The sequence below is a fragment of the Protopterus annectens genome, chromosome 4.part0, assembly GCF_019279795.1.
Source record: "Protopterus annectens isolate FY-2018-M chromosome 4.part0, PAN1.0, whole genome shotgun sequence".
Lineage (NCBI taxonomy): Eukaryota > Metazoa > Chordata > Ceratodontiformes > Protopteridae > Protopterus > Protopterus annectens.
The window spans coordinates 1,436,397,318-1,436,411,419 of NC_056733.1; the positions used below are offsets into that span (position 1 = coordinate 1,436,397,318).

Consider the following 14,102-nt stretch of genomic DNA (forward strand, 5'->3'; position numbering starts at 1 on the left):
AAGAAGTCATCCAAGGCTGGCCACAGCTAATGGCCAGGACCTAAGTATGGGACATAATTTGTCTAGTCAGCGACTATTAGCAGTTTGTTTTGTTTTGCTGATCTGGCTACCATTGTCACAGACCTGAGTTGGACTTAAGTGACAGATAGGGCCTTTACTTTGTTGAAAATGACCTAAATACACCTCATTTCAAACAGGAGTCTATTGTCCAGCCTAACAACTCAGTCAGTGGTCTGGCACTCTGGCACTCATTTTGTTACAGATGATTGGTGATGAGGAATATCTAGCGATGTGTCCAATCCCAAAGTTACCTGACACAAACAATCAGTAGTATGTGATTGAAAAGGAATGTGTGGTCATCAGATGCACTTTGGACAAACTCCATTACTTTGTCCTTGGTTTAATCTCCTGACTCATCATCGGATGTGCTCCTCTACAATGGCTCCGCTATCATCAGGTCAGGAACCTACAAATTACCCAACGTTTTTGGCTTTACAGCATTTTGCTTGCATGACTGCCTTGTGACCAAACTGTAAAACAGTGATACACTCCAAATTAAGGAAAAAAGTATCTGCCAACACACAGGATTTACAGTTTTGTTATTCTGAAGTCTTGTCTGTGTTTATTATGACTGTCCACTGAGCTGGAACATCTCAGGTTCGTCATAATACTCAATTGCACCTTCCTGCTCCAGCATATACCATCACTCAGTCCAAATTCTCAACTGTGGAGTATATAACAATGAGATGCCTTCTCTGATGCTGATTCATAGTGGGTAGGTAGAATAAAATTGCCTTATTAGAAGATGACTGGTAATATCTCACCTTATTTGTCTGACTAAAAAACTCTTTTTTTTTTTCAAAACTTTATTTTGTTTTAGTTTCATTATTTTAGCGAACAATAACAAAAACGTACTAAAACTGGTCAGCATACAAAGACAGATAAGGCCATTTATCATTCAAAAAAACCAACAAAAACATTTAAGGCTTGATTTCTTAATATGACAAGAGAAAACACACTATTAGAAGAGACATGACATACTTAACTCTATTAATTCTAACTACCGTTACTGGCACAAGATAGAAAATCAGTAGTTAATAAAGAAGATAAGATGAACACATCACATATTCAACTATTTACATATAGTACTACATTCTTACACTATTATTATTACTATATTAACACTTTGAAGTAACCATAAAGGAATTGAATGAGTTAAATCCTTTGGAGGGAAGGACTGTCAGTTGTACTAGTATAGGAGAGTAGATGTAAAGCCATTTTATATTACTTCAGAATACAGTCCAAAGTTGTACTCCAGAAGTAAGGTATTTCAAGCATTTGCTAATATCTTCTGTAATTAGTTTATGGGGTAAAATATACTTGGATGTCATCTTTGCAAAATTTACCCAGTTTATTTTAGAGCGGTCCAACCAGTTCTGCATAATATAAAGTTCAATTAACATAAAGAGAGTAATCTGGATTCTCACTTTATTAGTGGGTATACCCTTTTGGCCTACATGCAGTATCGCAAATTCCCATGAAAGGGTAGATTTCCCATATCCCATTTTATCAAGTTTAATCCTTAGTGAGTTCCATAAGCTTTGTGCATATTTACAGTACCACAGGATATGCAGGAGGTCACCTGTCACTGTGGGGCAAAAGGGACAAAGAGGTGAAATATTTGGAAAGAAGCTGCTTAGATGCTCTGGGGTATAATATGCATTATTATTTATTATTAATTGGTTATATAATAGTTTCTTGAAGGGGGCAAAATTGATTGTATTATTAATTGCTTGGCAGAGGTGGACATCTGCCAGTTCGGAGTTTTTGTTTCTCCAATACTGTGCAAATGTAGTAGAAGATTGATATTTAATGGTAGAGATTAGGTTTTATGAAATCGATAACATCTTCTTTTTCATTTTTAGACATTTCAGGAGGGATAGGGCAATATGTATTTCTTGCTGAACTTCATTTGGGAAATTACCCAAAGTAGATACTAACTCTTTGATTTGTCTCAGAATTATTGTATATCTGTTATCGAGTTCAAATTTTTGTTTGATGTCCTTTAAAGAGTTATCCTTAGTTGCGTAAAAATCCCAGACAGTTAAGTTTTTTATTTTGGAGAACTGGTCAAGATTTATCATTTTATTACCCAGTTTTAGGTGTGGGTTTAAATGAATGGGCTGCAAGAGTATAAATGTGTTTGTTAGACCCAGTGCAGAGAAGAGCTTTTGGAATGAATTAATTTTATATTTGATTAGATCATGTAGTTTAATGTCTTTTAATGCAGGTTTATTTATGAAGGGCAGTGATTTGGGATTTATATTATACTGCTTTACATGTGCATGCCAAAGATCAACCCATTGGGGGGAATGAATTGAGTTAATTGGATTATGGTCTGCAATTAACATGATTCTGTTGGCAAAAACTATATTGTAGTATAATCTAAAATCTGGTATTCCCAGTCCCTCCTTGTTTTTGGGAAGCATTAATTTTGATAGGGAGATCCGTGGGGTCTTAGGAAACCATATTAATTTAATTAAAGTTTTGTTTCTTTTTTTTTAAGAAGAAGTTTAAAGGGATGTTGCTGTTTGTTGCATTAAATCGATATAGTAATTTGGGTAGAATGTTCATTTTTATAATTGCTATTTTAGATAAAAAGGGAAGTTTCATGTTTTTCCATCTGCCTATATCATTTTCAGTGTTTGTCCATGATTTGACAAGATTATTTTGAAGGGAGTTTTTATGATTATGGTCAAATATTATCCCTAGGTACTTAAAGGTATATTTTAACTTAATATGGGTTATGGGAAAGAGAGGCTCTTTATGACTGCTCGGGTTGATCAGAAATATTAAGAGATTTTGAAGTGTTGATTTCATAATTGGAAGTTTTCGAGAAGGTTTCTATAGTATTTTGAAATTTTCTTAAGTCAATATTAGGTAACTGGCAATAAATGATGATGTCATCAGCAGAGGCTGAAAATACAAGATTTTTCCCCAGAATATTTGGTATGTGATGAAATGTTTTTTGTGGTAAATATATAAATAGGGGTCCGATATATATGTTAAAGAGGTACGGTGAGAGGGGGCAACCCTGTCTTGTTCCATTATTTAGTTTTATTTTAAAAGAACATAGTTTATTGATGATCAGAGTAGTAAATGAGGAATTATATAAGATTTTTATTGTATTTATGAAGTTAGTTAAATTGTTGTAGAGTCAACAAGAATTCATGATTTACTCTATCAAAAGCTTTTGTGACATCCAGTGCCATAAGGTAGTAGGGAACTTTATGGTTTGCAGAAAGTTGGATGGCAGAATCTAGGGTGACTGTGTTGTCACAGGTTTGTCTTCCCTTCATGAAAACTGATTGCTGTGGGGATATAATTGTGTGGAGAACTTTTAAGTCTATTCACTAGCGCTGTAGACATATTTCTAATGTCTATGTTAATACGTGAAATTGGTCTGTAGTTAGATGGGTTAGATTTGTCTGTATTTGATTTGTGAATAAAGATAGTTTTAGAGTTGTTTAGATGTAGGTCAGTAAAGCCAAACTTACTAATATGCTCAAAGATTTTAAGAAGGATAGGAGATATTTTTGAAGCAAATTTTTTGTAGATGTTAGAAGTGAAGCCATCGGGACCTGGGGCTTTATTAGTTTTTGACTTTTTATTGCCTCCACAATTTCATTTGTTCTTAAAGGGGCCTCCGGGAGTTCAAATTGGTGTTTTTCAATTTTTGGAAATGAGATACTGTTAAAAAATGAATTGTAGGATTCTGAGTGTATTGCATCCTGTGGACCATACAGATTATTGTATATTTTTTCAAAAATGAGCAGAATATCTTGGTTATTTGTAAGTAATTCATTATTATATTTAATTTGTAGAATCCTGCGGGGGGGGTGCTTGATGGACATTTATGAGTCTAGCTAATAATCTAGAAGGTTGTTGGGTCCATTCAGAGTAATTAGCAAGGAGTTTCATTTCTCAGAATGAGATATTTTGTACATGCATTGAGTATAGCTCTTTCTAATGATTAATAAGTTGGGTTTCTAAATCAGGACTAAAGTTTTCTTGGAGTGATTTTTCAATATCTTGGATTTTCTGCTTAATTTTGGATACTTTTTCTCTTGCAAGTTTTTTTAAAGTAGGAGGCTTTTTGAATCAGGAGTCCCCTAACTTTTGCTTTGGTAGCTGCTCATAGAATGTCTAATGGCATATTTGAGGTTAAAAGATTAGCACTGAGCTCATCTAGTGGATTTTTGATTTCTTTTACTACTACTTCTTTGTCAAGAAGATTAGGATTAAGGGACCATGACTGTAAGGTTTTTTGATTTGGGATGTTTTTTAAAAGGATAAGTCTCATTGTTATTTTAGAGTGGTCTGATAAGAATCTCGGAATGGTTTTCATTTAGAAGAGATTCTGATGTCAGAAAAAAATAAATCCTGGACCATGACGTATGGCATGGGGAGTAAAACGTGAATTTGTCCCCTTGGTTGAGCTGGTTGTTCGAGAGAGCCGGATCAAATAGGGTGAATTCTAATACTATGTCCTCTAAAGCAAGTTAAGCTTGCTTATTATGTTTATTGTTCTTGTTGGATATGTCATTTAAGGGATCAACAACCATGTTCCAGTCTCCCCCCCACAACATATTCATGGTTAGGGAATTATTACAGTAGATTATATATTTGTATTATGAAATCCTGTTGATTTGAAAAAGGCCCATAAATACTGAGAAACAGTGTAGGCTTGTGGGATAAAGGATTAAGACAGCTAAAGTAATACCATCTACCAATATTATCTGTACCACAATCAATAATTCCCTCTTTATAGGTTCATAGGTAGGTACTAGGCTATCTGCCCGAAGGCATTTATAAACCTAGCCAGAATGTGTTGGCTTTCGCCATCCCTTAGATTAGTTCCCAATAATTCTCTCTTTAAATGATTTCTTAATTAAAATAGCTACTCCTTTTGAATTAGATTTACTGCCAGAAGCAATAATTGAGGTTAGCCTGGGTCTATCTCCATCCTTGTTCCAGTACTCATTTAACAGGTGTGTTTCTTGGAGAAATATGATATTTCCCTGTGTTTGGTATATTAAGTGTAGGAGTAATTTCTTTTTTTTACCATCCTGCAAGTCCTTCACATTTCATGAAACTATCACCCACAGCATCCAAACACAAAAAGGTTATTCAGTGTTATTAAAAATGGTTTTGAAAGTCCTTCTCTCATCATGTAACCAGAAAGGTTTAAATAGAAATGTACCATACCTGGTTGTTTTGTAGCACTTAAAACTCTTAGATCTACCACTGTGCCTAACCACATGATTACCAACGTTAAGAGAGGAAATGGCCAGATATGTGTTGAGTCAAGTAGAAACCAAACTACTACGATGTAAGTCAAATTAAAGTAACTAGTAAGTTGTTTCAGTATGAACAAACATAATAACCCTATATACACATTATATACAAATAACACTGAGCACAAGATGTGCAACCCCACTCACTCAAACCATTCCCCCGTTGTGAGCAAATATAGAGATATACTTCGTAAACTAATATAATTATAACTTCCCATGTTTGAGGTAATATCCTACTTAGAACTTACTTTTTCTTAAGTTATTGGCTGTATGTATTTGTATTACAAACCTGTTAGATTCAAACATATAAAGCTTCCTAATGACATTTTTCCTTATAACAAAAGACAAGCCAAATGGCTCAAAAACTTGTAAACATTAATAAAACTAAAAAAAGTGAGCCACCAAGGCAGTATTTGCATGAAACACAAGTTTATTTAACATTAAACACTATCAAAGTAAAACCAGCTAAACGCTTTCACAAGAAACATGAATTGGCTTCATCAGAGTCACTCAGTTATGATGTAACTTCCTTTATATACTCTAATTACCTAAGCAATTATTCATGATTTTGCTTGCATCAATGAAATTACCCTGACTAAACTTAAAGGTATACTTCCTCTGAATGTGTCATATACAGAATAGCATGCTGTAAACCACAATTATCAGTGCATTTAAGATAAAAATATCAGTGTTTCCTGGCATGACTATATTTGCTGTGACCATCCTTTGCCTAAAATGTTACAATGGAATGCTTGGCCTGTTATTTGGATCCATTACTGTTCATTTGAAGAAAAGAGAAGATTTATGACGTAGGAAAGCAGCAATATCTGCGACGATTCTTTAGAGGCGTCTTTAGAATCTTTAGAATTCGTTTTTCAGATTTAGCTGGCAAACACAGCATTCAGGTAAGCCATTTCTTGTATTAAGGCTGTTAATAGGGAAAATGATTTTTAGAGCTTAGGAAGTTCTCCGAATGGCTTGATAAAGGCAGTCATTCCAAGATGGTGGACAGCCTGTGAACACTATCTGTACAGCTCCTCAAATATCAATCTGAATTTTCACAATCAAGTCTCGTCAATCTCCAATCTCTCCACAGCGTGGACAAGAATAACTTCAATTAAGCATCTGGATAAAAGATTTTGGAAAATGTTTCTGGTCTACATCCTACAAACTTATTATTTTGAATCCTGAATACTACTACAGCAAACTGCATGGCAGCCTGAGGCCTTGTATTAATTGCAGCACAGTCAGTTCTCAACAAACTACTGCACTAATAAATTACCTTAATATGCCTAACCACCAAGAACAAATGGACTCACAAACAACTAAAACTAAACTATCACAACTATTTTCACCTGAAAAAAGACACCTTACCCAAAAGGCAGTGTACTCAAAAACAACAGGAAACAGTGAAATGCACTTCTAAAGCAAAGCCTGAGGAGGCCTACTCTATGGATGAACTGAAATCTGCTTTAATGCCCATATAGTCTGCCATCCAAAACTTTTCAGAACAAATGACAAGATTTGGAACTACACTGGAACAAGTTGTTTCTCGCCTAGATCATGCTGAAGCCAAATCTGCAGTTAGTATATGGAGTGAACAGTGGTACCCTGCTGTGCATGCTTGTAGTAATGTAAAGTCCTCTCTCGGCTGTCTGGAGTGTAGGTCACATGATGCTGCTGCAGTCTACCTTACTAACTCCTTAGACCATCTTCCAGTGCCTGTGGATTACTGAAGTGTAAAGTGTACCATCCTTCTGTCATATGCTTCACTCCTCCCAAGTGATTCGTCATTTCTTTATTATTGTAGGGTATACAGTGCTGCTGTCCTGTGCAGCTCTCCATACTTCCTGAATCCGTACACTAAGCATATCATTAACTTCTGCCGTGTTCATTGCACTATTTTAGTGAATGATGCACACTGTTATTGCTGTGAGTGCATTAATTCTAGTGTCTTGTGCACTGAATGCCAGTCAATATGTTTTCAGCTCCATTTCTGAATCCTGTCTGTGTGATGCCAAGTTACCTTATGCATTACAAACTTTCTTTTCATTTTTTTTACAGTTACACAAACAATATTACCATTCTAACAAGCACTACTGATTATTGCAGTGTGTACAGTGACTCTGAAGTGGGCCACATACTTTTTGATGTCAGTTTAAAAAATAAATTAATCCTAAAATTATGGCACTGCTCAATAGGTCAAATTATAAAATCGCCATCAAAGAGAAAAAAAAATGTATATGATAAGCTCCTAGATGTTTATCAATAAAAATATGTGTGCATGTGTGTGTGTGTGTGTGTGTGTGTGTGTGTGTGTGTGTGTGTGTGTGTGTGTGTGTGTGTGTGTGTTCATCTGTATATATCTGTATATATATTATTTATTTTATCGGATAATAATTCTTCTTATTTGGACCTGATTATTTTGCTATTAAAGTTCACTTGGCTTCTTTGAAGTACTTCATTTCAAATATTAAGAAGAGATGCTTTATGTACATGTGCTTAGCAGTATTTCTAATTATCCCAGACTGTGAATGATTCATGCAGTATTAAGTCATATCTGGAATGCATTAAGCAAAAGCTAGAATGCTGATGTACTCACTGTTTTCTTTTGTGACCATATGTTTCTGAAATTGTTTTATGTCACTTTTGACATGTATTTAACAGAATAATTCATAACCTTTAGTTTTTTGCTTGTTCTTTTTTCATGAAATGTTTTACACGTTGTTAAACACTGCATACTCTCACTGCTGAAATAGACTATTAATTATGTTACTGTCAACCTGTTTTAGTCTGGTGAATACTCCACTCATTTTACCCAAGACACTTGTATTAAATGTCATCTACTAGTATTCGTAGAGTCTGTAGATGCGTACTGTAGCCTATCTTTACGCTGTTGAAGCTTTTCTCCCTAGGCCTCTGCTGAAAAGGGGCACTGCCCAGTCAAAGCTACCTGGTAAACAAATGTAAATAAATAAATAAATAAACTCTTTATGTGTACTTGAGACATTTAATTGACTTACACTACTGTTAATACTGTTACTAAGTTGAGAAATTACATGCCGTTTTATTCTAAGTTTTTATACCCCCTTACATATTTGAAATGGTTACTTTTTCAGCTCTTTAAGAAAGCAAACTCAGAATTGTACATTTCATATTCTCTTACTAAAAACAGCCCCAACTCTAATCAGAACAAGGCCAGGGGAGACCAGGAATAGCACATAAGACCCATCAGTGAAGCAGAGGCACCAAGGTCCACTGGCTGTCAGGGAGACAAAAATAAATACGTACATGCATATATACATAAATAAAAGACATTTATATTTGAAACATAAATTATGGTCTGGTATTGAAAGTATTCTTAACAGTGATACAGTTTGTTGTAGAAAAATAGAGTCTAGTAAATAATGATTGTGAACTTGCTTATGTCTTCAAAGGTGATAAACGCAATGAACCCAGAAACAAAATACGAGACATGCGAATGAATAAAAAGTGGATTAAAGAAAATGCTAAGTGCTGCCCTAAATGTAGTGCACCTGTACAGGTAATGCTGTTAACAGTTTACTGCAATAATGCATGTTTGCCGTTCTGGATGTTTCTGAACATTTTTGAAAGGTACATTCTTGCCAGCTGAATTAGTGCATCTAGAATTGGAACTTAAGTTTAATGGGCAGCCAACTTAACTGTTACAGATGTGGAATGGAAAAAGGCAGGTAGACGGAGAGACAGCTCTCTGCTTTACATGATTTTTTTGAGATAGTTACTGAAAATGTTTCCATTAAACTCAAAGGGGTGAATTCAGAAAGGTTACTGATAGGTGTAAGCCTAGTGTACATGTCTCAGTAACCATTTCTGACTCGGGGAGCCCTACCACAGGTGCTGCACCACTTCATGGTGCAACTTCATGGTAGTCTGTCTCTGCGGCTTATAAAAATGCTAATGAGCCATACCAGAGGGGTGGCATATGCTAATTTGCCTTGTACCCTCTCCTGGAAATGCCTGCATTAAGGCATTGTAGTGGGTAAATTACCTCGGTCAGCCATGTTAATGACAAGTGCCACAGACTTTATTGGACAGGTAATGTTGAGTGGGATGTGTGTGTGCGTGTGTGTGTGTGTGTGTGTGTGTGTGTGTGTGTGTGTGTGTGTGTGTGTGTGTGTGTGTAATGCCCCAGTTAGGTATACCTGGTGGTTAGTATAACTCAGGCTCAAACCCTGTGTGTGTATGTATGTGTGTGTATGTCTACCTGGGTGGGTGCAGTAGGGGGCTTACATCAGGATGGGTAGGCTAGTTGTGTGTAAGTCTGAATAGGTGAGTGTGCAGTGGGTGATACTGGGTGAGGGGGTGCTGTGTGCTTCTGTTTGTGTGTGTGTGGGGGGGGGGCGCTTTACTGTGCTTCACCTGGAAGAATTGAAGGAAATGAGAGGATCGTAAGAGAAGAAGCAGGAGAGAGAGAATTAAAATAATTGGTCTGGTAGTATGATTAGGGTGGCCACGGTGGTGCAGTGGTTAGCATTGCTACCTCACAACAAGAGGTTGTCTGGTTCGATCCTTGGCTGGGTTGCCTTCTGTGCAGAGTCTGCATGTCCTCCCTGTGGTCGTGTGGGTTTCCTTCACGTGCTCCGGTTTCCTCCCACATCACAAAGACATGCTGTAGGTGGATTGGATACTCTAAATTGGCCTTAGGCATGACTGCGTGCATGTGTGTGCCTTCTGCGGAAGGTTGGGCGCTGGGCTGGCAACTCAACACCATAAAACTCCACTGCCAATCATGAGCAGACAGGTGATCCTCTGTGGCAACCCCTAACTGGGAAAAGCCGAAAGAAGAAGAAGGTCTGGTAGTATGATTAGAAGGCTTTTATTAATGAATGTCTGAAAGAGTCTTTGAAGAGGCACCGTATATGGTCCACTAGGCGGATCTGTCACATAAGGTGCGAAGACCCTTTAGCACAGGCAAACTGCAGCATATGATTGTGAAGCTGGTTGCTTTGGCATGGGGGTACATATAAAATTATTCTGGATGGCATGTTTTCAAGTTAAGAGTTTCACAGACTTTGCTCCCATGGGATATGCCCAGTGGAAACAGGTGGTGCTGACGTTGTGTAATTTCAGAAAGGAAGGGCCTGCAGTAATACTAAGGGTAATGTGAGAATGTCAAATGTACCAGGGAACTACCATTGTGAAGGTGATTTTATGTGTGTGTGTGTGTGTGTGTGTGTGTGTGTGTGTGTGTGTGTGTGTGTGTGTGTGTGTGCAAAATATATACACATATGTACAAATAATTGAAGAGAAACAAAAGTGGTGGCTGATGAGAATGCCTGCTGCTGCTTGTAGGCAATAAGAACAAATTCAAGAACTTGAGGAGAGTGTAAGAAGGATGGGATTCAATGTGATGATCACTGCCCCAGTAAGAGACAGTGATCGGAGGCTGATGGCTGACAGAACTAGTGAATGCCATGAGCAGTGAAAGGCTGTTACAATATACCGCATCCATTCAGGTGGATGTAGTAAAATGCTCCAAAGAACAGCAGAGAGGAGTAAACGTAGGTAAAAGTTAAGAGCACATACATCTCAAGTGTCCCTGATTTTGCCTTATATTTTTGCCTACCCTTTTAAAATTTTTTATTGTCTGGTAAATTACTAAAGATTATGGATAGTTAATGGTAGGCATTAGATTTTCATCCATGTTATTGTTTAGAAAATGCATATTGATGCAAAATCGGTTTTATTAACTTTTTAAGTGAGTTAGAGTAATATTTAAAATTCTTCCTGATTGTTTAGCCTTTGCCCTTTTGGTTTTGTCCAGAAATCTTAGAAAAAACATTAAGAGGTATAGAGTACCACTATTTGTAAACAAATATAGAAGAGAAGGAGGCATCTCAGGGACTTTGCCATGAGAAAGATCACCATCAAATTATCAGAGAATAAATGAGGAAGACATGAGGAGACTTGGATATACTAGAATTTCTTTATAAGGAGGAGAATGGAGCGGAGAAAGGGTGTTGTAAGTGGTTGGAAGATTAAATGGCAAAGGAGGATAAAGCTAGTGGGCCCATGGAATTTGTGAAGTCAGTAATCAAAAGAGAACCTCTCAGTGGAAAGTTGTACATCAGCATCTGAGCAGATATATGAAAGTGGATGCTGGGATGGTATACAGTGGAGAGATGATTTTCTGAATGTCGATTATCTGAAACATCAATTATCTGAAACAGCCTTCCGAAGTTTTTGGGTAGGAAATATCATAAAGTCTAAATATGTAAACGTTATATGTATTCACTTGAGCATGTGTTTGAGCTTATAGCTAGCTCATGTGTAAAAAATATTCTTTATTGTTCACTGCAATCGCTGAATGGTTGAAAAGTGTATTCCTGCGTGCAGAAAAAAACAAGATTTGAGAAGTTTTTTATCCTGTTCGATTATATGCTTCATTATCCAAGCAGTTTGATAATCGACTCACTATTATAGTGAGTTTTGAAATAATTTCACTGGGAATTCTTTTAAATCTTGCTTTACCTGAGCTTGTTGTATCCACATATCTGTGTTTGAAGATCAGTAGTGTTTAGGAAGAAGGAATGGAAGTCATAGAGAAGCAAAACAGGCACTGACAGGATATGAGAAGGGGAGAAAAAAGATATTCAGCAGTTGAGGATGGAAGAAAGACACTGACTGGGTTAGGTATCAGTGACTAAATGTAGTAGATTATGGGGGTTAAATAATGAAATGACCTTTGAATGGACAATATAAGAAACATTCTGCTAAATACAAGCAAACATGAACAGCTGATCTGATGTTGTTAATCTTCTTTCCATTCATCACTGATGAGTTCAGTTCCGAGCCCCCGGAACCGAGTCAGCCTATTACCAAGCTCGCACCAGCCAAAAACTCTAGAGCTAAGCTTCTACCCACAATGCCCTTCTCCCTGTTACCTCAGATTTCATTTGCCGCATAGCCGTAAAGCTGCCTTTCAGCCAAGCTCTCAGCTAAGTGGAAAATTTTTTGATATCTATGTCTAAACTAGTTTGTTTCCAAAATTTTGTGAGCTACAGTTTATTCCTATTGAATTACAATTGTGTTAGATATTCTTCTCTCTTTTTCTACCTGTTGGTAACCTTTTCAGTGCCATTGCTGGTATGCCACTTTTCCCTTTACCCTTGTGGTATTCCTTGACTACCAAAGTTGGTATTTCTTCTCTGTTCTTTCTGCTGGTGTGTTTTTGATATTGGATTTGTTTACATTTTCTGCATGTGGTTAAATCTTTCCTGTCTTTGGAATTTAGAGTTTATTTCTTCTGAAGTTTGAATTGTTGTGATTACTTCTCAAGATGTTGGATAAGAAGGGTACATCTGGTTTCAAACACTGTACCTTGTGTAATGGTAAACTACCTAATAGCGACACTCATGATGATCGTATTTATTGTTTGGGGATACCCCACCTTTCGGTGCAGCCTCCCTGTGGAATTTGCCAGAGTTTCAGCCAACGTACTCTAAATGAGCGCAAGAATAAGCTAATCTTGAAGGGACTTCTAAAATCTCCCTTTTCAGAGGCCTTTTCTGCGACAGAGGTCTCAACCCCTCCAATGAAAGTTAAGAAAAGGCTTGATTCGGTTCCCTCTTCACCCTCGGGTGACCAGGGTAAGCCAGAGAAACCGAAAATTCAGAAGTTATCCTCGGAGCATAAACCTGCCTCCTCAGCACTGTTCTTGTCTGCTCTGAGCACTTCGACTATTGCTACATTGGTGCCGGCTTCATCTCCGGCTCTGATGCTTCCTCCAGCACCGACTATAGACCTCACCACATCTGCTATGACTTTGGCACCTGTGGCCACTTCAGCATAGTGCATGCCTTCAATGCCAATCTCTGCAATGATGTTTGAACCTCCAGTTTCATCTCCAAGTGCTCCTTTGGCACTGAGCTCTATTACAGCAACACTGGATTTGACCCCACTACTTCCTGTCTCTAAACTCGAGACATCAGTGCCGACAGATCACACACCAAAGACCTTATACTCCCCACCCATAGACCCATTCTTAGGCCAGATGTATAGCCCATTCTTAGATCGACCTGATTCCCCATCCGGAGTATCCACTAGATTCACCAGAAGCATTTCTGAACTTGATGTGGTGGGTCTTGTGGATCAGCTGTTGGCAGCCAGGGGGATACTCATGCCTTCCAAGACCCATCCTCCAGCAGGACTTGGGTTGACCTCTCCATGGACTCCATCCTACTCTCCTCCTTCGACCATCCCAGTTCTGAAGCCTTCTGCTCCGACGACCTCACTTAGGCTCCTTGTCCGTCCCTTTGGTCTTAGGTTCCTGCTGAACCGGTCCTTCCTCAATCTTGTGATTGGGTGGCAGGCTCCTCGGTTCGGGGCATGGCTCTGTGTGGCCCTTAGGTTCTGTCCTTGGTGCCGCTAGCCTCCTCTGCACTGATCCGGCTTGAGGCTCCATCATCGGGAGTGGGTTCAATGGAGCGGGATGTAACCCCGGTTCCAAGACTGTCTTTCTCAGTTCTGGGCTCCTATCCCTCTTTGGGCAGACCTAAATTCCATGTGATGGTGATGGCTCTCGCTTCCGGAAGCATGCTGCCAACATTGGAACTCCAGTTTTCTCCCCCCTGAGCTACAGCTGCCACAGACCACCTCCCCTTGAAATGTTAAAGCAGAGGGGTGATTGGAAGCCCTCCAACCCTTCCTCTGAAGAGTCCATGTTCCTGCAGGGTTTCCATACCCGGCCATCTACCTTGTGGG

At 38.1% G+C, this 14,102-nt stretch overlaps 1 protein-coding gene across 2 annotated transcripts in view; it reads left to right on the plus strand.

Annotated features, from left to right (window-relative positions):
* The window catches only part of LOC122799896 (E3 ubiquitin-protein ligase RNF14-like), a 692,373-nt gene that overhangs the window by 517,204 nt on the left and 161,067 nt on the right, over positions 1 to 14,102 (plus strand). For both annotated transcript variants that reach the window (XM_044069277.1, XM_044069278.1), the window contains exon 6: positions 8,795 to 8,901. In XM_044069277.1, coding sequence (XP_043925212.1) covers positions 8,795 to 8,901 — 107 coding nt within the window. The remainder of the gene's footprint in view (positions 1 to 8,794; positions 8,902 to 14,102) is intronic.